General features: G+C 38.9%; 2 protein-coding genes across 4 annotated transcripts in view; one reads left to right on the top strand and one right to left on the bottom strand.

The window, feature by feature from the left end:
• The window catches only part of LOC131129288 (kinesin-like protein KIF13B), a 42733-nt gene extending 29121 nt beyond the window's left edge, over positions 1-13612 (bottom strand). For all 3 annotated transcript variants that reach the window (XM_058072738.1, XM_058072825.1, XM_058072919.1), the window contains exons 1-15: positions 13476-13612; positions 11814-11896; positions 10910-11003; positions 6552-6564; positions 6389-6449; positions 4996-5088; positions 4546-4726; positions 4380-4467; positions 3369-3503; positions 3169-3281; positions 2927-3038; positions 2639-2851; positions 1428-1538; positions 1169-1303; positions 955-1085 (exon numbers count right to left, since the gene is read on the bottom strand). In XM_058072738.1, the coding sequence (XP_057928721.1) occupies positions 955-1085; positions 1169-1303; positions 1428-1538; positions 2639-2851; positions 2927-3038; positions 3169-3281; positions 3369-3503; positions 4380-4467; positions 4546-4726; positions 4996-5088; positions 6389-6449; positions 6552-6564; positions 10910-11003; positions 11814-11896; positions 13476-13480 (1568 nt within the window). In that variant the 5' untranslated portion in view covers positions 13481-13612. The remainder of the gene's footprint in view (positions 1-954; positions 1086-1168; positions 1304-1427; positions 1539-2638; positions 2852-2926; positions 3039-3168; positions 3282-3368; positions 3504-4379; positions 4468-4545; positions 4727-4995; positions 5089-6388; positions 6450-6551; positions 6565-10909; positions 11004-11813; positions 11897-13475) is intronic.
• Positions 13613-14474: 862 nt separating this feature from the next.
• elp3 (elongator acetyltransferase complex subunit 3) overlaps positions 14475-27085 on the top strand; it is a 20765-nt gene continuing 8154 nt past the window's right edge. The window contains exons 1-9 of the mRNA XM_058085848.1: positions 14475-14643; positions 14853-14952; positions 15175-15313; positions 15389-15459; positions 15623-15686; positions 16673-16741; positions 18290-18444; positions 22572-22733; positions 22836-22962. Of these exons, the coding sequence (XP_057941831.1) occupies positions 14622-14643; positions 14853-14952; positions 15175-15313; positions 15389-15459; positions 15623-15686; positions 16673-16741; positions 18290-18444; positions 22572-22733; positions 22836-22962 (909 nt within the window). The 5' untranslated portion in view covers positions 14475-14621. The remainder of the gene's footprint in view (positions 14644-14852; positions 14953-15174; positions 15314-15388; positions 15460-15622; positions 15687-16672; positions 16742-18289; positions 18445-22571; positions 22734-22835; positions 22963-27085) is intronic.

Below are 27085 nucleotides of genomic sequence, written 5' to 3'. Positions count from 1 at the left end.
CCTTGGCCACATCTCTGTGTGGAGTGTGCATGTTCTACCCGTGCATGCGTGGGTTTTCTCCGGGTACTCCGGTTTCGTCCCACATTCCAAAAACATGCTAGGTTAATTGGCGACTCCGAATTGTCCATAGGTATGAATGTGAGTGTGAATGGTTGTTTGTCTATATGTGCCCTGTGATTGGCTGGCCACCAGTCCAGGGTGTACCCGCCTCTTGCCCGAAGACAGCTGGGATAGGCTCCAGCAACCCTCGCAACCCTAGTGAGGATAAGCGGTAGAAAATGAATGAATTTTAGAGCCCTCTAGGCATGAAGTAACACCCCTATAGTGAACTTTATACTCATATTACCCAATATAGTAGACATAATAAGAGAAAATAAGATGTTTTTACGCTGCATGGCGGACGAGTCATTAGCGCAAGGGACTCACAACAAGGAGACCCGAGTTTGATTCCACCCTCGGCCCTGTCTGTGTGGAGTTTCCATGTTCTCCCTGTGCATGCGTGGGTTTTCTCCGGGTACTCCGGTTTCCTCCCACATTCCAAAAACATGCTAGGTTAATTAGCCACTCCAAATTGTCCATAGGTATGAATGTGAGTGTGAATGGTTGTTTGTCTATATGTGCCCTGTGATTGGCTGGCCACCAGTCCAGGGTGTACTGTCTCGCCTGAAGACAGCTGGGATAGGCTCCAGCACCCAATGTGGCTCAATGTGGCTCATTGCAAAGTGCCAATGTTGATAATTCCAGAATGCCTTTGATCTAATTAGATCAAAGGTATTCTAATTAAAAATCAGGAAAAGTGGGCATTTTTGTGCTGTGGGTAATACCACGAATATCCTGACTTTGTTGAAGACAAAGTCTCGCCCGAAGACAGCTGGGATAGGATAGGCTCCAGCACCCCCTGCGACCCTCGTGAGGATAAGCGGTAGAAAATGAATAAAAAAACTAAGCACTTACCGAGCGTTGCAGTGAGGCGTGATGACCACGCCGTTGTTGAGCGTGATATCAATGACGCAGTGCTCGGCTTGAATGGCCATCCCACAAAGTTGGATGTCCTGTGATTTGGCTGAACCCACACGCGTGTGCTCCTGAATATGTGTCAATCATACAAAGCGGTGATAAAGTACACACTAGACAGTACTAGTACAGTACGTTAGTATGAATCTGGCACCTTCAGGTAGTAGACCAGCAGCTCGTTGAGGGCAGGGTCGGCATTCAGATTGACCAGGAAGCACTTGTCATCCACGACTCTGATGCCGGACGACTGCAGCGAAATTCCCAAACTTTCAAGTTGCTTCTGTCGCTCCTACGTGAAACCAATATGGTATATTTATTACCCGAACATTATTAGTCTAACGTTTCATTTGAGAAAATATGAAAAACAATAACATTCTGTCTGGGTAAACATGGCTCTACAGGGCATTTCTTACTTGTGCAATAGCTTCAGTCTTCCTAAGTTTCTCCTCCCACGTCACAGTCATCTCTTGGATCAGCTTCTCCGACTCCTCTAGTCTCTCCTTCAGCTCAGGTGCCTTCATCGACTGAAAGAACAACCAGGTTTAGAGACAGCTATTTCCCCCTGGCCGTCAGACTGCTCAATGCCAAATAAGCCCCTCTACCTGCCCACACGCACAACCAAAACTTTAAAATCAGGGGTCTCAAACGTGCAGCCCGCGGGCCAAATGTGGCCCGCAGGACACTACTTTGAGGCCCCCGCCTTGATATGAAAGTTTAATGTTAGTGCAGGCCCGCGCAAGTTTGATATGGATGCTGTATGGTATCATGTACCCAGAAAAAATTATTACGTTTGATTAATGTTCATGTTAAAGGTTAAATAACTGTTAATAGTTATCCTCCCTATCCGTGTGGAAGTGGTAAGTTTTTGGCTATTTAAGTTGAAAGGAAGTAACTTGAATGCTACCGTTTAGGTTCGCTAGCTCTCTAGTTTGCGAGTTAGCATGTGTCTCAAGACCCTGTAGTTGCGCAATATGCTGTAAATAAAAAGAGTATAAATGTGACTATAGTCGTGTTTTGTCATGTCTACAGGGCTCTAATAATGCTTTGTTCATTTTAATCTGAAAAAAATAATTTGTCTACCCACCAACTATATGTGGTTTCTTAAGTTTTTATTATTTGCCGTTTTATTATTATTATTATTATTATATTTATTTATTTATTACTGATTGATTGATTTTCTCTATTCTTGATTTGTTTATTTATTTTTCATCTTATTTTGTGTAGAAAAATAAAAAGTAAGATATTTGAGAACAGTGGAATGTTTTATCAGAGCTTTTCTTGTAGAAAATTTGAACCAAAGCGAAGTTTTTTAATTTTTTTTGTTTTTAATGCGTTTTTTTTTTTTTTTTTGGAAAACCTGATGCGGCCCAGTCTCATCCAGACCCGAGCTCCAGTGGCCCCCAAGTAAATTGAGTTTGAGATCCCTGCGTTAAATTATTGTTATTTATTCTAAAATATTGAAAATCTTTGTACAAATTACTGTTTACGCTCTACATTGTTCATGTTTGATGTCATCTATTTATTCTCCACATTATTATTTATTATTACACGGGAGCCAGGCAACGACATTTCACTGCTGTGTTATTGAGCAATGACAATAAAGTCTATGTCTAAAAAAACAAACCTCAGCTTCAGTGAGCTGCTCCCTCAGCTTCTCCACTTCTTCTCGCAGCTCTCTGATGATTCTGGCGTTGGGGTCTTCGTTCACAACAGCGTGGTTCACGATGCTTTTGGCGCGGTCGGCGTAACGCAGGGTGGACAGCGTCTCATCGTAATTGTCTGCGGCTGGGCTGATGGTAGCTACCATGGCGGTGCGGCTGTTACCCCCCAAACTGTCCTGCAGGTACACATTGATCATGTTTAGAGGTCATATATGTAATGTAATGTAATAACCATCCAAGTTTTTCAATACCTTGAGTAGCCAGGTCAGCACAGAGTCCCTATAGGGAACAAATTTGTTCCTATTCTTCCCTGCACCCTGGTCGGCCAATGCTGAGATAACCAAACCTAATGTACTTAGAGATCTGAATAGGGAGAGATAGAACATAGTAGACAAAGTTACACACACAGATAAGAGACTGGGACATGCAGTAATTTAAATGTATCTTTGTAAGCGGATATGATATGATATGATGTGGTTTTCAGTCCTCTTACTTGTTGATGTTGCTGCCTTCTTTCAGTCTTTCACCAGCTGCCCCGGTCTTGGCTGCACGCTCACTTCCTGCCAGGTCCACCAGACTCAGTTTGCTCACCTTTTCTCCGCTTGTCTGGAGTGAACCATACAGATAGTCCAGATAGTCCAGAACAAATTGGAATAGACCAAATGCTGTCCAAGTGCGTGTTTTTTATCTCACCCCTGACTGCAGGTCCATTAGTGTGTGTGTGAGGGTGATGTTAAACACAGCATGAGATCGGCTGCTCTCTTCGTTCATGTTGGTGGCGGCCACTGTGCGAGATTTATTTCCCTCTGACATAAGAGACTCAATATCCTGCCAGAATCAAGACACATAATCAGAACATTTTTTTTTATATCCGTCCTTTTCAGTGTAATGACCTGAAAAAACAGGTCAGAATATCAACATAGAAGAACACAGTATAGTTATCTAGTAGAAAAAGCCGTTGTTCCGGCAATCAAGCTTGGTGCTTGTGTGTCTCACCGAACATTACAGTAGCATTACTGACACCTAGTAACCAGAGTAGATAACGAATGCCTTATACGGTACAGTATTTCTATTTTAGTAGTAGTGTGTTATGGTTGAAAATGTTTAATTAATGCAAAAATTGAAAAAATTAAATTAAATTAAATTAAATTAAATTAAAAATTAGTAGTAGTATATTATGGTTGAAAATGTTTAATTAATGCAAAAAATGTAAAAATTAAATTAAAAAAAATAATTTAATTAAAAAAAATAAAATTATTTTAGGAAAGCAGGAGGTGAACAAATGTAACAGTTGATGTTTGCTAAATACAAGGATGAAGAGTCTTGAACCAGTCATGATGTGCTATGTATATCATTATATTGACACTTACTATGGTACCCATTATGGTATTGTATGGTCATATCACCTCGTACTTCGGTACGTGACAAAAAAATAATAATAAAATAATAATAATTTAAAAAAAAAAACTTAAACTATATTAGGAAAGCAGGAAGTGAACAAATGTAACAGTTACTGATTGTAAAAGTACCAGATGGAGGGGTAAGATTTAATAAGCTTTGCTTCTTCCTACTCCTGGGATCTGATTATGGGATGCATTCAATTGTAATCTGATGCATGTTCAAATGAAATAAAAGCATTACCAAAATTGTTAAAGTGGTGATAAAAGGATTACTGTATACAGTATATGACAACCCCCACTCTACCTTGTAGTTAGCCACAGCCAGACGAGAAAGCCCATCCACATAAGGACCCAGGACTTTGTGCTCCCTCACTCTCAGTGCTTGCCGGCTTCTACAAACACAGACGTACGTACACAGATGTATTCAGGAAGCTGTGAAATATGACAATTCACCAAAGTTTGTTTCTCACCCTTTAGGGTCCAGCAGGTCACGGACCTTCTCGTTGTAAATTTCCATGTAGGAAACTTCCACAGTGAAGCTCTCACCCTCTCGAGCCTCCTGTATGGTCCTGGAGAACAGGGAGCTGCAGAGGCGAGGGATGAGACCAGGTTGTTCTGCGGAACCCATCATGGTGTACGACTTTCCAGAACCTGAACATGGACGGGTAGGGTCTCATTTTCAGTGAACACAAAACCAAAGAAATGTGACCACAGTTGGAAAGTGACAAAACTGGACAACGGTTACGAGTGGATATCATGACACCAGGATTAAGGTTAATGCTGGTTAACTTTCTACTGCTGTATAAATAGCCTAAACAAATAAATAGCAGTCAGTTAAAGCCATAATAAGGAATAATAGTCCCAGACTCGCATTTTATGGAGAGCCCAGTCTAATTGTGTGTATGTGGTGTTGCATTCACCTGTCTGCCCATAAGCAAAAATGCAGGCGTTGTATCCCATGAAGGCGTTGTCTAGCAAACTCTCTCCAAGACATTGGAACACTACTTCTTGACCTAAACATACGAGAATACAAAGTACACGTTCAAAAGAAAGACAAAGACTTTCAGGGGGTCAGTACTGGGCCCCAAATTATTTAATTTATATATTAATGACATTGGGCAGCACGGTGTAAGAGTGGTTAGCACGCAGACCTCGCAGCTAGGAGACCAGGGTTCAATTCCACCCTCGGCTATCTGTGTGGAGTTTGCATGTTCTCCCTGTGCATGTGTGGGTTTTCTCCGGGTACTCCGGTTTCCTCCCACATTCCAAAAACATGCTAGGTTAATTAGCGACTCCAAATTGTCCATAGGTATGAATGTGAGTGTGAATGGTTGTTTGTCTATATGTGCCCTGTGATTGGCTGGCCACCAGTCCAGGGTGTACCCCGCCTCTCGCCTGAAGACAGCTGGGATAAGCTCCAGCAACCCTCGTGACCCTAGTGAGGATAAGCGGCAGAAAATTAATGAATGAATGAATTTTAGAGCCCTCTAGGCATGAAGCAACACCCCTATAGTAAACTTTATACTCATATTACCCAATATAGTAGACATAATAAGAGAAAATATGATGTTTTTATGCTGCATGGCGGACGAGGGATTAGCGCGAGGAGACCCGAGTTCCATTCCACCCTCGGCCATCTCTGTGTGGAGTTTGCATTTCCTCCCACATTCCAAAAACATGCTAGGTTAATTAGCGACTCCATAGTTATGAATGTGAGTGTGAATGGTTGTTTGTCTATATGTGCCCTGTGATTGGCTGGCGACCAGTCCAGGGTGTACCCCGCCTCTCGCCCCGAAGACAGCTGGGATAGGCTCCAGCACCCCCCATGACCCTCGTGAGGAAAAGCGGTAGAAAATTAATGAATTAATGAATTAATGACATTTTAATGTTTCTCAATTGGTAACGTGTATACTTTTTGCAGATTATCTTTAAATGTAAATAAAAAAACAAGGTAATGGTATTTGGAAATGATGAATTGGAATTTTTTTTTTTTTTTTTTTTTGTTTTGGTTTTTTTGCTCGAAATAAAATGACAAACAAACAAACAAACAGTTTATGAACAGTCCTTACTTGTGTGAGGACTGTTATTTATTCTGTGAATACATAAAAATAGCTGAGAATAGACATTGTGTATTCATGACCACCTTTTCCCTACCGCTAAAACCGAGTGTGACTGAATCCCAAGCGGTAAAACAATCCATTTCTACCCGTCTCTCCATAAATAGTTCATCGCACCAGCCAACCTTCTGTTGGCTGAGTTAAGTTTAAGAAATGAGTCACCGGGAGCTAAAAACAGAACTGATAAAGAGCAAACCTGCAAACTTGTCTTTCTGGGATTCATCCATGGACCAGAAACAGTGATCATAGGCAAAAACCTGACGGCACAGGAGAAGAACACAAAGAGATGGGATGTGTCGGCTTAGGTCTTTGAAAACACAAAAGGGGAACGTGACATATGCAGATATGAAAATACTAACCTTTGGTTGATTCCTGAGGAAAAAGAGGAGACGGTAATGTTAGTATCAGTCCCTCTAGACATACAATAACATCCTTTACACTTGTATTACCCAATACAGTAGACATAATAGGAGTAAATACGCTATTTAAGACATAAATGAGAATTATAGGCTGCAAGGTGGTTAGCGTGCAGGCCACACAGCTAGGAGACCCAAGTTCGATTCCACCCTCGGCCATCTCTGTGTGGAGTTTGCATGTTCTCCCCGTGCATGTGTGGGTTTTCTCCGGAGTACCCAGAGTTTCCTCCCACATTCCAAAAAACATGCTAGGTTAATTGGCGACTCCAAATTGTCCATAGGTATGAATGTGAGTGTGAATGGTTGTTTGTCTATATGTGCCCTGTGATTGGCTGGCCACCAGTCCAGGGTGTACCCCGCCTCTCGCCCGAAGACAGCTGGGATAGGCTCCAGCACCCCCCGCAACCCTTGTGAAGCGGTAGAAAATGAATGAATAAATGAATGAATTTTAGAGCCCTCTAGACATGAAGTAACACCCCTATAGTGAACTTTATACTCATATTACCCAATATAGTAGACATAATAAGAGAAAATAAGATGTTTTTACGCTGCATGGTATTCGAGTGATTTTCGCGAGGGACTCACAGCTAGGAGACCCGAGTTTGATTCCACCCTCGGCCATCTCTGTGTGGAGTTTGCATGTTCTCCCTGTGCAAGCGTGGGTTTTCTCCGGGTACTCCGGTTTCCTCTCACATTCCAAAAAACATGCTAGGTTAATTAGCGACTCCAAATTGTCCATAGGTATGAATGTGAGTGTGAATGGTTGTTTGTCTATATGTGCCCTGTGATTGGCTGGCCACCAGTCCAGGGTGTACTGTCTCGCCTGAAGACAGCTGGGATAGGCTCCAGCACCCTGACGCGAGGATAAACGGTAAAAAATGAATGAATGACTTGTACTCATGTGTGTTGCTATAAATGTGTTCCCTAAGGGAGCAGTGTGCGTTGGTGGACAGGAAGTGGCGTTGAGTTTCATCTTGTGGTGGGTTACGGCCACAACAGTAACCAGTATTTTTTATTAGGGATTAATACGCCTGTTGTGAGATCATTCAAAAGTGCTTGGTGCTTGTGTGTTTTACTGAACATTACAGTAACATGAGTGACACCTAGTGACTTGTGTTTGTTTTATTTTGTTTCCATAATGTGCTAATAAAATAAAATAAAATAAATAAATATGATTGGCTGGCCACCAGTCCAGGGTGCACCCCGCCTCTCGCCTGAAGACAGCTGGGATAGGCTCCAGCACCCCCCGCGACCCTCGTGAGGAAAAAGCGGTAGAAAATGAATGAATGAATCGACAGTACACTGCATCATATATCGACAGTAGTACATTTTCCAGTGTAAAACTCCCGGAATTTTGTCAGTGATATGAAACTTAACAAAGTTGTGTCGCTGCTCCTCCCTGAAGCAATGCGGACAAACAAAATTGATTTTTTTTTTTTTTTTTTTTACTTGATGCAATAAAGTAGGCCAGTTAGCGTATATGTGGCACACACTAAGTGCACTACTACAAAAGACACAGTCTCTAAGCAGGCAGACATATCAATTTAGCGGTTTAAAAAAAAAAGTAGCCATGGCTAACCGTAGGGACTGCAGTGAAACAAGGCGTCCCTATGCGATGATCGCTGGGCCATGAAAGAGCAACATTAAGTCTTGTCCTCTCCTGGGCCGGCAAGGACATTCCTAAGATAACTGGCAGCGAATCCCAGCTCCAAGGAGTCGCTAAAAGGAAAGGGAGGAGGAAGGTAATGGTGACCAACCAAGAATCTTTATCTCAGATGACTGTGCCAGGACATTGAAGGCAACACACAACTGCGTGTGCGATAAAATAAACAGATACAAAAGTTGTTATAGATACGATAAGAGCATGAAAAGGGAGTTTTTAGAGAATTCTGTTTGAGTTACAGTCCGCTTTTTTAAAGGACTAAACTAAACTTCAAGGGCAACTTCCCGCTAAAAAGGAATTTGCTGTAGAATGCAACTTAAGGGGGTGCACGGCGCTCGAGTGGTTAGCGCGCAGGCCTCACAGCTAGGAAACCCGAGTTCAATTCCATCTCTGTGTGGAGTTTGCATGTTCTCCCCGTGCATGCGTGGGTTTTTCTCCGGGTACTCCGGTTTCCTCCCACATTACAAAAACATGCTAGAATGTGAGTGTGAATGGTTGTTTGTCTATATGTGCCCTGTGATTGGCTGGCCACCAGTCCAGGGTGTACCCTGCCTCTCATATTACCCAATATAACAGACATAATAAGAGAAAATAAGATGTTTTTACGCTGTTTTTACAAGTGATTAGCGCAAGGGCCTCGCAGCTAGGAGCTAGTTCGATTCCACAATCGGCCATCTCTGTGTGGAGTTTGCATGTTCTCCTCGTGCATGCGTGGGTTTTCTCCGGGTACTCCGGTTTCCTCCCACATTCCAAAAATAATGCTAGGTTAATTAGCGACTCCAAATTATCCACAGGTATGAATGTGAGTGTGAATGGTTGTTTGTCTATATGTGCACAAGACACAGGAAATGGCCAGTGGATACTTTACTTTCCTGACTGAGGGGTTGGAAACACTGCTACCAATATTACTGCTACATATTAACACCCCCTGAGGCTCACACAGCAATTCATCTCAAGTTGTCAGGTTGGGGGGCGGGCGTGCTGACAAAGCACAAAGCTTGGAAAAGGTGGTGAGTCATTGACTTACCTTACAAAGCTCCATAAAAAAAATGATGCTAACATAAAGAAATGCTAACCAGGAGGTCCATTCATTGTTTATCATTTTCTATCACTTGTACTTCTGGTTGATCCTTTGAGGAATTCTGCCCCCCTGTTAAGGGAGCTGGTATAACCTGTTCACATGGGGGGGAAAAAAACATGGCGGCTGAAGAATGTCAAGGCAGACTACCTGTGTTGACATGGCCCCGTCAAGCGACAGTCAACACAATGGCCACTGAATTATGACACCAAAGTCATAATGAATATCAGTTTTGATACTAGAAGTGGGAATTGCATTGTAAAAAATATTTGCCAATAAAACTAAATAGTATTGCAGCCATTGTTCCCCCCACCATCAGAAATCACTCAACACTCTTTATTGCTCTCTGGTTCTACCATATCTTACTTATTGTGTGGAAATATGGGCTAATAACTATAAAAGCAATCTTCACTCGCTAAATGTACTGCAAAAAAGGTCAGTAAGAATTTTTTTAAATTATTTCATGAATTTTTATTTTATGTATTTTTTTTTTGTCACGTACCAAAGTACAAGGTGATATGAGCATCCAATGACATAATGGGTACCATAGTAAGTGTCAATATAGTGATATATATAGCACATCATGACTGGTTCAAGACTCTTCATCCTTGTATTTAGCAAACATCAACTGTTACATTTGTTCACTTCCTGCTTTCCTAATATAATTTAAGTTTTTTGTTTGTTTTTTTAATTTAATTTAATTTAATTTAATTTAAGTCACGTACCGAAGTACAAGGTGATATGAGCATCCAATGACATAATGGTTACCATAGTAAGTGTCAATATAATGATATATACAGCACATCATGACTGGTTCAAGACTCTTCATCCTTGTATTTAGCAAACATCAACTGCTACATTTGTTCACTTCCTGCTTTCCTAATATAATTTAAGTTTTTTGTTTGTTTTTTTTAATTTAATTTAATTTAATTCACGTACCGAAGTAGGAGGTGATATGAGCATCCAATGCCATAATGGGTAAAGATGAAGATGAACTATATCAGCAAGTTGAAGTATTTGTGATTTTAGAAATAAGGAGTTAGTATGTTCTCTGTAGGCGGCATTATGAATTATCCTTACTGGCCTTTTTTGCAGTACATTTAGTGAGTGAAGATTGCTTTTATAGTTATTAGTTATTATATTAAAATACATATATTGTTGTTGTTGTTTTTTCAAAGGTTGTCTTATTCAATGGTCAATCTTGAACATGGCCAGTCATTTTACATGCACGGATTTTCAAAACAAAATCACCATGATGACAAGATTCATACCTTTTGGCAGCTGAATATTAATGCTGCTTGTTCTTCTCAAACAAGACTGGGCAGTAAATGCCACACCCTTTGCAAAGAGAGGCATGAACTAGGAGGGAGGTGTGGGTGTGGGTGTAGGTGAGGAGGGGTGGGGGCTATGAGACTACTCCATCCAACGCTACTTGCTAACCAGACGGACGGGCTGGTTGGAGCCTGTATATTATGCAGTGTGCTTCCTTAGGGTGGAGAATGACAGCAGCTCATTTAGTATGAACAGAAAACTGAATTATGTGGAATATCCATAACTTACCGTGGGTCTCCTTTGCTCAAAGTTGTCATGGCGGGGTTCAATATTGTTTGGCTCCCTTCCATTTCTACCACACATTTTGCCTTAAGGTCTTTTTCTGACGAGAGGCAAAAACTCCATTAGTACGACAGCAAAATAGACAAGGACAAATGTCATGATAACCATTCACAGTAGGGTGCTGTGGGCTCCTGTTAATAATTAAATATTTTAAGTTATCATAACTATGCCAATGTAATGCTTTCTCAGACACCAAACACCGTATGTGCATGTGTATGTAAAAGCTCAACATGATATGGCAGGAAATAGTTTTATAATAGAATTATTTTATTATTTATTATATTTTTTGTATAATTTTAATTTTATAATTTTTAATTTAATTTTTTAAAAATTATTAAAATTTAATTTTAATAATTTTATAATTATTTATTAAAATACAGGACTAGCCATAACATTTCAAAGCTAATCCTTTAGCCGATGGTAAATTAGAAAACTGGTTAACCTTCCTCTTGTGTTAGATTTATGGTATCATCTCTTATGTTATGACTCGCATCATCTATGTCTTCTGGATTATACTCCCAAGTGGCCAGAAATATTCCAATATTGAACAAAACAAAATTTATTCTCAATCAGAAATCACTCCACACTCTCGCTAAATGTACTGCAAAAAAGGCCAGTAAGGATAATTCATAATGCCGCCTACAGAGAACATACTAACTCCTTATTTCTAAAATCACAAATACTTCAACTTGCTATTATAGTTCATCTTCAAACAGCTAAAATAATGCATAAGGCTAAAAATAACCAAATAGCTAAAAATGTCATCTAATACTTCTCTACAAGAGAGGAGAAATATGATCTCAGGGAAGAAGTACATTTGAAACACTTCTATGCGGGACATTATTCTCACCTCTTCTGTTCATCGGTCGCACACGAACGGCAACCTTAACGTTGGAGTCATTCAGCCTGGTGTCGTCCATGGTGACGCCTGACCTATGGGCCGAGAATCAATGGTTCCGACATGTGAATCTTGTTTGGTGTTCCCTATATATTGATTGCTCACTAACACATTATAATGGGACTGTTTGTGTAGCTTGTCGGTACAATTTTATACAGTAGATGGCGTAATGACACAAAAAATACATTTTTCCTGTATTATTTCAAGTCCACGCTGCTAAAAATAATTTTTTTTCGTCATAACATTATGAATTTATTGTCCAAAAAGTGCAACTTTTTTCTCTTAATATTTTGACTTTATTTTTGTAACATAACTGTCTTTTTTTTGTCCAAAAATGACAACTTTAATTTCTTTTTGTTGTAATAATAAAGACTTAAATATGACTTAAAATAAGCATGTTTCCTGTATTATTTCAAGTTGCCAAAATGATTTTTTCCCATCATAATATTATGAGTTTATTATCAAAAAAGTGCAACTTTTTGCTCTTAATATTTTGACTTTATTTTTGTAACATAACTGTCTTTTTTTTTATTTCTGCTGGTTTTTTTCCCTCTAACTATTATAACTTTCTGCTTGGAAATTTTAATTGCTGTCATTATTCCCACAATTCTATAAATTTTTACCCAACCCAATTGTCCAAAAATGACAAATTTAATTTATTTTTCTTGTAATAATAAAGACTTAAATGTGACTTAAAATAAGCATTTTTCCTGTATTATTTCAAGTTGCCAAAATGATTTTCCCCCCTCATAATATTATGAGTTTATTGTTGAAAAACTGAAACTTTTTTCTCTTAATATTTTGACTTTATGTTTCTTTTTTCTGCTGTTTTCCCCAGCTATTATTTATTAAACTTTATTCTTGTAAATTTTAAATTCTCGTGGTTATGACTTTATTCTCATAACAAGTTTTTCCCCAATTTTTTTGCGTTTCTAATAATAAACACTACTAAAAATAAGCATTTAATAAGCTCAAATGACAGTATTTATTTCTGATAATATTATTATTTGTTGTTGTAATAGTTGTATTTTTTCTCTTAATATTTTTATTAATATCTTAATACTTTTTACTTTATTTTTACTTTTTTTTTTCATTTCTGCTGCTATTATAACCTTCTTCTTGCAAATGTTATTCTTGTAATGACTTTATTTCCATATTATAACTTTTTTTCTCCAAAATTACAGTGGTTTCTTTAAAAAAAATACACTTGTTTAGTTTATTCTTCATAATATTATGAGTTTTATTTGCACTTTGGACAGCAGTGGTATTACTTTACACATAATGTTTAACACTGTGTGCAGGTACCATTGCAAAACCATTGGCTCTTGGTGTTTCACGACTGAATCCCCACGCCAGACACCTTTTTTATAAAGTTTGTGAAATACACTTAAGAAATATAAACTAAAAATACTCTTAAGGAAGAATACTATTGAGGAAAAGTGCGTAGTTCGTGCGACTCCAACAGGCAAGCTAACCAAGGACGCTAACGAAGGCTGGTTGACAGAAACATATAAGGAAATGTGGCCGAAATAATACTCATAGCATTTAAAACGCCTCTCAGTGTTCAAGTCCAACTTGTGTTTTAGTTCTACAAAGTCTCCAAAAGCCACTTACGGCATTCCTCCAGTCAACTGAGCGTCGGCTCGTCCACCTGTTGTATTTCCTGAAAGTTGCCGTCCGTCAAGCCATGTCAACCTCGCAGCTAAAAGGGATTTACTGCGGTGAGATTTAGCCAGCAAACAAGCCGCCACAGTCGGCCGCTGATCTACAAATGATCAAGTCACATTACTTCGATGTCAATGCGCATGCTCCATACATTATGTAAATCTGCATTTTTTTACCTTCCAAGAAAGTTTCCTCAACCTGGTTCCCCTGGGGGGTGCCGCACAATTCCAGCAACTTAACATTTAAATTTGATTTTGTACGTTTACCCCTTTATAAAATATAAACAGTCCACAATTTGAATGATAGATTTATTATATCAAAATGACAAATAAAGTGTATCTGAAAAAATGTGTAATTTCCTTGCTGTTCTGAATTTGTATAAACACACCAACATAATACAAGTAATATAGTTTGCATGAAACAGTTATGTGACAACAATTTTATAATTTGTGTTCATCAAAATAAGTACAAACCCGGTGTGTAATCAAAGACACTACAATTATAGGGTTGTGAATCCAAAGCAAATGAATGGAACAGAGTGTAGTACGCCATAGAGCCGAAAGTACGCCATGATGGTAAGCACAAGAGGTGGGCGGGGCTTGGCAGATAGCATTGTACAATGTAATCACTAGCTGTGACCTACATGTAGATGTCAATAAAAACACAAGCAGCGGTATGAAAGAAACTTTATTTCATTTTACCTTACAATTTTATCAACACTTAATAATAAACATACAAACAAAAACTAATAAAACGAATAAAGTGTCATAAATTTGTTTGATGTGTCTGTCTGTTTGAGCAATTAATGGCTGATCAAGTGTGCCGAGGACACGTTTACTATGTAATGTTTCTGCATTTGCTTACCATCATGGCAGCCAAACGCGCGCATGGGTGTACTACGGAAGTGTATGCCGGCGGGAGCCCCTTTACGTTATTTTACGACAGTACGTACTGCTAAACGACAGGCCGTGTTATGATGCAACGTGGAGTTGTTTATTATTTTTACCTCCCCCTTTCTGAAGTGGATGTAGTCCAGTGACGACTTTTTTTATTATTATCTCGATTCAATAAGGAGGTCTTAACGTATATGAAGAAATGGGAAAGCCAAAGAAAAAGAGTGAGTGTGTGACAAAGTGTTTTAAAACATGCTGTAGTTCGTTGCTAATGCTAACACCAAGTGTTATGTAGCAATGTCCATACTTAAATACAACTGTGACGGCATTAACCCTCGTACTGTATTTTACCCAGTTAATGTTGTTTTATTAAAGTTGTGACTCCTGGTGTATAATAATAAAATTGTAAAACGGGGAGTTTCTTTTACCGCAGGTGACGCCAGTCGAGCTGAGTTGATGATGATGACCATCGCTGACGTCATCAAACAGCTAGTTGAAGCTCACGAGGAGGGAAAAGACATCAACCTCAACAAGTGTGTAGCATCTTTGCATCATTGTACTTGGACATTCACTCACACTGTACATAGAACACATAAATGACACACAAATTCAGTAAAAACTACTTGTGTTCCTGTTGGTTGTCTTGCACACTGAAAGGGGGTTGCAAAGTAGGAAGTGTCAATCATGTGATTTACCATAAAGTACAACCTCTGTTGTAGCTCCACTACTGACACTTCTTATTTCATTTCAAACAGAGTAAAAACAAAGACGTCAGCGAAATACGGCCTTGAGGCTCAGCCTCGTTTGGTGGATATTATCGCTGCCGTTCCTCCACAATACCGCCGTGCTCTTGTGCCCAAACTGAAGGCCAAACCCATCCGTACTGCGAGTGGGGTATGTTGCTCCCCGAAATGCTGTCATTTGTAATCACATTACTTTGTGAGTAAACAGTTTTTTTTTTTTATGTAGATTGCAGTGGTTGCTGTGATGTGCAAGCCACATCGATGTCCGCACATCAGTTTTACCGGCAACATTTGTGTGTAAGTGATAGTTTTGTTTATATGTTAATACAATATAGGATATTACATGAAATAGATGTAGATCTGAGTATGTGAGTAATAATACTGAAATGATACTCCATACCGTTTTGGGTCTTTCTGCAATCCCAGGTATGGTATACATCATCAGTGTGTTATTTGGCAGGTACTGTCCTGGTGGGCCTGACTCGGACTTTGAATACTCCACACAGTCTTATACTGGATATGAGGTAAGAAGTAATGAATACTGCGTATTATTAGTTCAAAATGTGCATATTTTAGCAATGATTACATATTTTCTGCTCAAATTAAGAATTTTCAAGCCTAAAAACTAAAATATGAGCCATTCAGAAGATGCATTCAAAGATGCTATGATATATATACGTATAGTCATGTTACTGGAGTGTCGTGGTGTGACACACAAGCACCAGACTTCTCTGAGATCGCCGAAACAAAAAAGTGTAGATTATCTCACAGCAAGCATAGACTACTTTTACGGTTGTAACTCAAGTCTTATTTATGTCTTAAATGGCTTATTTCCTGTTATTATGTCTACTATATTAGGTAATATGAGTATAAAAGGTGACTGTAGGGGTGTTATTTGATGTCTAAAGGGCTCTAATAATGTTAAAAATGGGTTTTCTATGCTCTGAATTTGAAGAAAATGTTAAAAATATTGTGGAAATTAACTTATCACGGTCAGGTGTAACGGTAACGGTTTTATTTCATTTGAACATGCATCAGATTACAATTGAATGCATCACATAATCAGTTCCCAGTTCCACATGTCCAAAAGGAGTAGGAAGAAGCAAAGCTTATTAAATTCTACCCCTCCATCTGGTACTTTTACAATCAGTAACTGTTATATTTGTTCACTTCCTGCTTTCCATAATACAGTTTTTTTTTTTTTTTAGTATTTTTTTAAATTTTTACATTTTGTCACGTACCGAAGTACGAGGTCATATGACCATCCAATGACATAATGGGTCCCGTACCGAAGGTGACTGTAGGGGTGTTATTTGATGTCTAAAGGGCTCTAATAATGTTAAAAACAAGTTTTCTATGCTCTGAATTTGAAGAAAATGTTAAAAAAAATATTGTGGAAATTAACTTATCAGGTGTGGAACTGTTTAAAGACGCAATATATGAGGTGATTACTGTATTAATGCCTATTCTGTACTGTAACTTTATCATATTTTTCTTTTCTTTCCAAAAGCCAACATCAATGAGAGCAATCAGAGCACGATATGACCCCTACCTTCAGACCAGACATCGTGTGGATCAGGTCAGTGGTGCTGACGCCACCCCGCGTATTTTGCCTTTTATATGCTGTCAATGATAAGTCATTAAATAACTTCAATAGAAAGCGGTTTGATGGCGCTATCTGCAAGAGGGATGGCGCTATCTCAAAAGTCAGTTCACTCAGCATCATCCAGCAAGAATATGCTTTGTACAACAAATATTCCAATTCCATTCGGGTTATTTGCTCAAACGGAAAGAATGTAACCTTTGTATACACCACATTCCGAAAGAAAAGTGCCAATCCGAATGAACATATAATGGGATTCCCAGGGGTGGAATATTCCTTTCCCCAATCCGATTGAGGTATCTTGTACCCGCTCAAACGGAAAGTTGTCAGACTGCGTTCTTCTTCGTGGTGTTTTTCCTTCTTCTGTTGCTTATTGGCGGTAGGCAAGCACCTTTCGGTGTGCATTAGCGCCATCTGTGGAACAGAATCTAAACCCTTCTATACGCCATTCACAAGTCCAGTTTTATTTAAAAAAAAAAAAAGAAAATACATATTTATCTAAAACATGTGCCGAGCTTAATTATAAAATATTAGCAAGATTGAACTTTATCTTTTCCTGTTCCCGGGTGCGTTTTTTTTCAGCGAATGCTGCGATATGACGTAACACGCAGCTCGAGATGTTCTTCGATTAAAAAAAAAAAAAAAAAAAAAAAATGGAGGCGAGGAATCGGCACTGGACTGCTGCGGAAAGTTTGTTTTTGATTCAAACTAAATTCCAAGACTGGACGAAGGAAAAACTGGCAATACGGAGTTATTCCAACAAGTGAAAGAAAAACTGGAGGAAGTCGGTATCACGTGATGTTGGTGTTTACGTTTTACTGGGCATGCCCCATTGACTATTCTGGTTCATTATAGCGCCGTATGTAGACATGCGATTGGAATATTCCTTTTCCATGTATAAGGTCATTCGGAAAGAGAAAAACTCCTCATGTAAACATGGCTATTGTTGCCATAACATTATCATCCTAGCATGCAAAGCGGCAGCACTTCTTCAATTGTTTAGTCAGCTATTTCCTTTCGTGAAGCTCGCTGAGCTGCTTCTGATTCACTGCAAGGCATTCCAACAATTGATTCCAACAAAGACAGGAATAAGATGAAGAAAACATCAATAGGAGCTCTTATTCTTAGTCTCTGCAGTCTGAAATATGCATACACAATTAGTATTGTGCAAAATATCATTGATTAAGTGTGTAATGTAATGAGAAAGGTGGTTATATATAGTTTTTCATGGACTCGTATGATGTGATGCACCTCTTTGTTAGCCATGTTGCACTGCAGTATTTCTAATGTAGCCAAAAAACTAATTTATTTTGTAATATGATGGGTTGAGAAAGGACCCCACGTTTCCAATCTGAAAACTAATTTACTTTCTCTCTGCTTCCTGGTCTTATATCAAGAATGAAGCCTTCTCTTCTGTAAACAACTGCATCCTGTAATAACTTCTCTTGACAGCAGAGGCCGCTGTTGACCACCCGTTTCCATATTGAACAATTGTCCTTGTTTGTCTCATTGTGTCATCTGCAGCTCAAGCAGCTGGGCCACAGTGTGGATAAAGTGGAATTCATTGTCATGGGCGGGACGTTCATGGCTCTGTCCGAAGAGTACAGGGATTACTTCATTAGGAATCTTCACGACGCTCTGTCCGGACACACTTCAAACAATGTGGCGGAGGCTGTCAGGTACTCAAAAGCTGTCAAAGTGGATACAGTGGATTACCCGCTGTTCCACTCAGAACGCAAACCCCAGTAAATGAAAAAAGGCTGCTTATTACCTCCTGCAAGCACAGGCCAGATGTCTGCATTAATAATAATAAATTGCACTATCATGCTAGGCGTTAGCATACTAACGTTAGCATTGCTAGCATGATAATATTAGTATAGTATTATTTTCATAGGTCGACACTTGGCATACTAGCATTTTTTGCTATTTGCATGAATATGAACTTTGACACTTACTGCTACCATGGTTGGTGTTAGCATGCTAACATTAGCATGTTAACATGCTAAAATTGTTGTTCGAATATTTTTTGAATTTTCAGAGGTAGGTACTGATACATATCACTTAGCGCTATCATCCTACGTGTTAGCATTGTTAGCTTTCTTTAAGTCATACAAAACCTTCCATGGTGTGTTTACATGAGAAACAAAGTGTAAGGAGTAAAACTTTATTCTCATAAATAGTAAAAAGTATACTTGATGCAGGCTATTTTTTGTTTAAAAATAGAATCTTAGCATATTTACATGAGCTAAAATATATTTAGGTTTTTCAATTGGCGGCCTCAATGATACAGTTTGGACACCTCTGCTATAACTGTTTGTACACTAGAGGGAGCTGTTACACCATGTGATCCGCTCCTTGATCTGCCACGAGTAAAAATGACAGCCAACGTCCCTAAGGCGAAGCTCTCATGCCCGTGTCCACTGACTCAATAAGCCGGCGAATGGTCTGATCCAGAATTCAGAAGGAATATAAGCAAGGCCCATCTCAGGGAGTCTTCTTGGGCTACTTCTATTGATTTCTCGCTTACTGAGGTACAGAGCTTTGAACCAAATTGGGCCCCCCGTCTGCCAGGAATTGATAAGTAGCAACTTTCTGGGATGACTTGGAGAAGATTCAAAGTCAAAGTTTGTCGCCTGATGATTTGCCCCAAATAATAGCTTTTTCACCTGACTTGTTTGTTTACTTCCTTAAAGTCTGATAAGAGACTTACGTGGGTTTTATAGGGTGCTTCCCTAGAATATGTATGCATTTGTCTTATGTGTTTATTGTAGCTGAGATGCTTTGATTGCAGTAATTGCAGTAAAGGCAAGGAGGGGCCAGGCTTGGGTTTGTGTGCTTTTATAGGATGTGTTTACACACAGGACATTCACCACGGCCACGCTGCTGTCTGTCTGTCTGTTCACATCAGCCAGATAACCTGAGATAATCGCTTGAGATAATGGGCTTTTTTTATTGATTCATTTCACACAATCTGATTGCCCCCGTCTGTGGAGCACAAACTCTTGAAATTGGCAAACTGTAAAAAGAACGATATTTACTACCAGCGCTCACAGAATCAGAAGAAATGTGAGCTGGCATGCGGCGTGAGGGAACGGTGATTTGGTCAACAAATGAAAGCAGGTCGAGTTGATGAGGCCATTGTTCTTCATTTTCTATCAGTCACTTTTTTAATTAAATGAAGTAATTATGTGGTTGCACAGTGGAGTCGTGGTTAGCATCGCAGTCAGGAGATCGAATCTGTGTGTGGGGTTTGAACGTTATGGGTACGTCTGTTTCCTCCCAAATACAGCTGGAATAGGTACAGATTCCGGAAGATCTAGAAAGTTACATATAGGGATATGGCCGAGTTTTTAAAAACTAGACCTTTCTGTTAATATAATACAGTAGGAAACGACAATACATAAATATGTATTTACTTGCATTTGCTTATGCATATTACCTTAACCTTAGCGCACAATAAATAAATACAAAAAAAGTATACTTGATGCAGGCTATTTTTTTTTGTTTATCAGAATTGCTAGCATGATAATATTAGTGTAGTACACAATCTGCTGGGATAGGCTCCGGCATACCCTCACGACCCGAGTGAGGATAAGCGACATAGAAATGATTATACTATTATTATACCGTACGATCATAACCACTATATTAGAAAAGTGTTGTTCGCAGTAGTCAGGAAGTAGTTTGGGAGCGTGACCAATCACAGCGGAGGAGGGGCCTTGGGTGTAATAAAATGAGACTGTTTTGGTGGGAAGCACAATCCAAGGAAATACAGCTGGAATAGGTACAGATTCTGGAAGATCTAGAAAGTTACATATGAATATGGCCCAGTTTTTTAAAAAATAGACCTTTCTGTTACATAAATATTTATTTCAAGAAATGTATTTACTTGCATTTGCTTATGCATATTACCTTAACCTCGAAATATTATTCAAATGAAGATGAAATGTCGGCGTGTTTTAATCATTTAAGATAAATGTTGAGCGGAAAGGCTGAGGTGGTGGTCGTCTCTACCCCTTCGTTTCCATTTCCTCCTGATTCTGACAACATCAGCAGCTGAATGATGTGACTGTCAAAGCGCTTTGAGTACCTTTTTTAAAAGTAGAAGAGTGCGACACCATTAATGCAAGTCCATTAAGCACTTAACCGAATTTAATACATACTACTATGTTTTTTCCGAGATTATTTGATGCAATGCTCTCGAGTGAAAAACAAGTCGAGGACTATTACACCAAATCAATGTACTGAAAGATGCGGCAGTGGCTATGAAGAGCACCTTTCACATTATGTATATATATATATATATATATATATACACACCATCCAAAGACCTGTTGTTAGCATAACGTAGCAGGATGAAACTGAGTCTTACTTTGAAAGAGTCCAACTAAGTACTTAAAGAACACATAGAATAAATAGCTTTTGCTTTCGTAAAAAGCCAATACTCATTAATATCTCATTTAGCATTATTTGCTCTGCAATCAATTTCTTTTTTTTTGCGATGGTATTTTTATTGCGTCTGCACACCCTTAATGCGAGGTTAATGTTAACTGTGCGATTAATGAGCCGTGCAATCTCTCAGCATGTAAATTGATGTTGCTAAATTACCCCGGTAATGTCGCCCTTGTCATACTAAACTATCAGATAAATAAAATGCACGTCTAAAAGATTTAAGATATACATAGTTAATCATTTAAAAAAAAAAAAAAATATATATATATATATATATATATATATATATATATATATATATATATATATATATATATATATATATATATATATATATATATATATATATATAATGCATAAGGCTAAAAACAATCAATTAGCTAAAAATGTCATCCAATACTTCTCTACAAGAGAGGAGAAATATGATCTAAGGGAAGAAGTACATTTGAAACACTTCTATTTCTGCGTTTGGACATGTGGAACTGTGAACTAATTATGTCAGGGGTCTCAAACACGCGGCCCGCGGGCCAAATGTGGCCCGCAGGACACTAGTTTGAGGCCCCCGCCTCGATATGAAAGTTTAATGTTAGTGCGACCCGCGCAAGTTTGATATGGATGCTGTATGGTATCATGTACCCAGAAAAAATTATTACGTTTGATTAATGTTCATGTTAAAGGTTAAATAACTGTTAATAGTTATCCTCCCTATCCGTGTGGAAGTGGTACGTTTTTGGCTATTTAAGTTTAAAGGAAATAACTTGAAGGCTACCGTTTAGGTCGCTAGCTCTCTAGTTTGCAAGTTAGCATGTGTCTCAAGACCCTGCAGTTGCGCAATATGTTGTAAATAAAAAGAGTATAAATGTGACTATAGTCATGTTTTGTCATGTTTACAGGGCTCTAATAATGCTTTGTTCATTTTAATCTGAAAAAAATAAATTTGTCTACCCACCAACTATATGTGGTTTCTTAAGTTTTTATTATTTGCCGTTTTATTATTATTTATTTATTACTGATTCATTTACTTTATTCTTGATTTGTTTATTTACTTTTCATCTTATTTTGTGTAGAAAAATAAAAAGTAAGATATTTGAGAACAGTGGGATGTTTTATCAGAGCTTTTCTTGTAGAAAATTGGAACCAAGGCGAAGTTTTTTACATTTTTTTGTTTTTTAAAAATGCATTTTTTGTTGGGTTTTTTTTGGAAAACCTGATGCGGCCCAGTCTCACCTACACCCGAGCTTGAGTGGCCCCCAAGTAAATTGACTTTAAGACCCCTGGATTATGTGATGCATTCAATTGTAATCTGATGCATGTTCAAATGAAATAAAACCATTACCATTACCATATCGCACAGGTACTCTGAGCGCAGTAACACAAAATGTGTGGGAATCACCATCGAAACACGGCCTGACTACTGCCTGAAGCGACACCTCAGTGACATGCTGGGCTACGGCTGCACAAGACTGGAGATCGGAGTCCAGAGCGTGTATGAAGATGTGGCCAGAGACACTAACAGGTCAGTAGGACTTCGAGGCGAAGCAAAACAATGGATCCACTGTAGATAATCGAACACAAATGGATTGGGTACCCTTTTTTTTTTTTTTGTATTTCCCTACAGGGGCCACACGGTGCGAGCCGTATGCGAGTCCTTCCACCTTGCGAAAGACGCCGGCTTCAAAGTGGTGGCCCACATGATGCCAGACCTGCCCAACGTCGGCATAGAGAGGGATGTGGACCAGTTTATTGTAAGCATTTTTTTTCTTTGGAGATTTATAACTCATTCAATCCCAGCCATTTTTCAAAAGACAGTACAAGGCACAGAGATTATTATGTTCTATGGCCATATACTAAACATGGAACCTACCATTAGAACCCAACATTAGACTCCCATCTGTCATCAGAAAAAGAAAGTAATGCTAAGAGTCCACTTGGTGCCAGTTCGCGCCAATGCAATTTGCTGTGGCGCCTAGTATCTCCAATAAGGTGCCTAGTGGCGTGCAGTGGCTCAAAGTGCCTCCCAACTGACTCGTGGTGGCCCGTAACGGCGGCAAAAATTGAGTTTGGTTGGCAAGAAAATGTCAAAATGTTTAAAATCTTCATCGCGCCGCGACCAAATGGAACCAAATGTCACAAACAATCCGCCTATTGGAATCCACTGGAATGTAATGGCGCGAGCCAAGTTGCGGCAATGATGCTAGGAGTCCACTGGGCCGGTGCCAGTTCACGAAAGCAAGAAATATTTGCGTCAAAGTTTTTCTCCCTTTTTTTTTTTTAGTCGGGAACTGATATTTTCCTGAAACGTATCTTTATTCTAATGCTGATTAAAGAATAGAAAAAGGTAGACATGAGTAAAAAAAAAAAATTAAATTATGTTTGGGAAAGGGTTATATTTTAGCAATAAATAAATATTAAATAATAAAATAATTAAATAAATATTGTGGACTTTTTTTGTCAAAAAAATAAAATGATAAAGACTATTCTTATTCTTTTCCCCTGATCTCAAAGTGGCCATTGCATCCTTTCATTTTTCAGTATGTGGCCCTCACCGAACACCCCTGCCTCAGTAAATAGTGCGTACTTCAAAGTTATACTACTGTATTTATTACTTTGGACTGTTTTCATAATTTTCACACATTCCATATTTACAAAATACTAACTCTGTCAAGTCGATTGACGATCAAGTCAAGTCATATCCAGACATTAGCAGTCGCAACGGAAATGTCTTCTTAATAGGATATGACATCGGCAACGACCCAAAACATGTCAGGTTGTGTCTCAATCACTCCTTTGTCGGCTTTAACTTTCTCTTCAAAAAAATATTATGGTATGCCAAGATTTAGCCCACAAACTGAAAACAGTGCCTCTGCAGGTTGCAAGCAGTAATGTTTAAGCATAAAAAATGGAAATTCCATTAAACAAGATTTTTTTTTTTTTGTTGCCAGTTAATGACTTTTTAATCTTCACGTATAATCTTTTTATCTCGCTAATTAAAAACTTCATCTGATCATCCTTACCCTCCCCGGTTCCATACCTGTAATGACCTGAATACACGGTCCAAGTCTTTTGTGTGTGAGGGATGCAGAGATGGAAAAAAAGCGTGACGTACTTCAGTGCGTCACGATGACACCTGAAGCATCTAATGTGCTACATCGCTAAGACGCCTTATTCTACTAATGCAATTTAATTTTACATCCAAAAATATGTACATTCTTAGCTATGTTTTTTGGGGTTTAATACACAGATCTGAAGGTGATTCATCTCGTCAGTCATTAGCTTTGTTGTTTGTAGCACTGGCACATCTCGCTTCGCCCTGTGTCACGATGCGTCATTACTACTTACCACACAGCGGTGGAGAGAAAAAAAAAAAGTCCTTAATTTGGAATTCAAAATAGCAACACTCTCAGTCCCGACTGTGAAGCGACTCAAAAGCAGAAGCTGTCAGATGTCTCTCAACAGCAGGCTCACGCTCCCCTCTCTGATTGGAAACGCAGCTTTAATGCCAATGTGACAAATCAGACCGGGAGCGTGACTGTGGCTTATAAACCACCCAGTATGAAACCTCGCACAATTTTCAGCTTTTAAATTTTCATTTTTTATGCCATTACGCAAAAAAAAAAAAGAAGTGAAGTAATTAGGTGCAGAAATGAAGCAAAACAAAGACGTAGCTAACCGGTGAGACACGCCCCTTGTGGTCACTCACTAACCACGTTTACATGGACCTAAATATTCTGATTCCATTCGGGTTATTTGCTGAAACAGAAAGAATCTAGGAAGGAAGGAAGGAATATTCCAATCGCGTGTCAACATGCGCCGCTATAATCAACCAGAATAGTCAACAGGGCATGCCCAGTAAAACGTAAACATCAACATCACATGATACCGACTTCCTCGAGTTTTTCTTTCACTTGTTGGAATAACTCCGTATTGCCAGTTTTTCCCCTCGTCCAGTCTTGAAATTTAGTTTGAATCAAACTTTCCGCAGCAGTCCAGTGCCGATTGCTCGCCTCCATTTTTTTTAAACCGAAGAATTATCCTCACAAGAATTTTAGAGCCCTCTAGACATGAAGTAACACCCCTATAGTGAACTTTATACTCATATTACCCAATATAGTAGACATAATAAGAGAAAATATGATGTTTTTACGCTGCATGACGGACAAGTGATTAGCGCGAGTGACTCACAACGAGGACACCCGAGTTTGATTCCACCCTCGGCCATCTCTGTGTGGAGTTTGCATGTTCTCCCCGTGCATGCGTGGGTTTTCATCCGGGTACTCCGGTTTCCTCCCACATTCCAAAAACATGCTAGGTTAATTAGCGACACCAAATTGTCCATAGGTATGAATGTGAGTGTGAATGGTTGTTTGTCTATATGTGCCCTGTGATTGGCTGGCCACCAGTCCAGGGTGTACCCCACCTCTCGCCCGAAGACAGCTGGGATAGGCTCCAGCACACCCCGCGACCCTCGTGAGGAAAAAGCGGTAGAAAATGAATGAATTTATGGTCAAATACAGCGCACTATTAGTACAGAAATATGCATAGTTAAGCAAATTTGTTGTATTTTTGTGCCTAAATTTCCAAGCACAAACATGCCTAACTGTAAATGCAAATACAGAGTGTCTAAATTTTAAAGTCCGTTGAGGTGAATCATCTTGAGACTTGTCACGTCCATCAAATCACGTGACCAATGGCTGCAAAGCATGCCTGCTTATTTATTATTGTTGTTTTGCTTTTGTAATAGCTTTGCTGCTTCACGCCAGTGCGGGCCTCTCTGTGATAGATGATGTTTATATTAAGTTGATGCTCAGCTAATTACCTTCTGGCTGTAGTAAGCAAATATGATAAACATTGCTGTGATTAGGAACATCTGAACATTTTTCCAGAGAGTGCACATTTGCACGGAAGTGTAACTTTAATTATTATTCTAATCTACACCCATAGGTCATATAAAACAGTCCAGTGATACAGAAAACAGCTAAAATTGGTACTGTGGATAAAATAGACATATTTTTTTGTGGGTGTTTATGGACCTCTTTCTCGGTGTGGAAGTGCATCATGATAATATGGTAATATTATGGTAATAAAGTAGGTAGCAACCGGGGGAGGACATTAAATGTCTTTTTTTTTTTCTCGCTTCCCACCTTATCTTGTGTGTCCTCACTGTTTTTTTGTGCCTTGACTTTTTCTGTCTTATTTTGTTCTTCTATTGTCCACACTTTCTGTCCTTGACTCAACAATTCCAGATTCCACAAACGGTGTGTTGCCCCCCCCCCAAAAAAACAAAGAGCTAGATCGACCCACCGTCACCCTCAATGGCGGAACTCAAACTTCTACTTTTTAAAAGAGACTGTTTGCAACAGTTACATAGATGCTATGTATTTTTTTGGCAGGGGGGGTCACGATAGATTCTGCTCTCGAGACGAAATGCTACAAAGACATGGGGCTCACAGGAACAATATGATATTTTGATACGACTTAAGAAAACGACAATGACAAAATCTAATCACATTTTCATATGACTTTGCAGCACGGCAACATACAATCTGGCAGCTATCATCAATAACTGGTGGAAGGACAGATTGCATCGCCGATTTTATTCGATTCTTCCATTTGATGTGGCAGTTATCATGAATAACTGGTGGAAGGACAGATTGTGTGTGTGTGTGATTATATAGCTTTTGCTGCCTCAATTTACATGAAAAAATGATAACAAATATTACTAGGTCAAGTTTAAACAAATATATATTGAAATGTAAACACTGAACACAGTAGGATTCAGCTTTCTTAAACACACATTTAAACGGCAACATAGTTTGTTCAATTCCTGATTTGAACTAATTTACTTTCATTATACCTTTCAGCAAATTT

Source organism: Doryrhamphus excisus, chromosome 1, assembly GCF_030265055.1.
Source record: "Doryrhamphus excisus isolate RoL2022-K1 chromosome 1, RoL_Dexc_1.0, whole genome shotgun sequence".
Taxonomy (NCBI): Eukaryota; Metazoa; Chordata; class Actinopteri; order Syngnathiformes; family Syngnathidae; genus Doryrhamphus; species Doryrhamphus excisus.
This window is presented reverse-complemented; position numbering and strand designations above follow the sequence as displayed.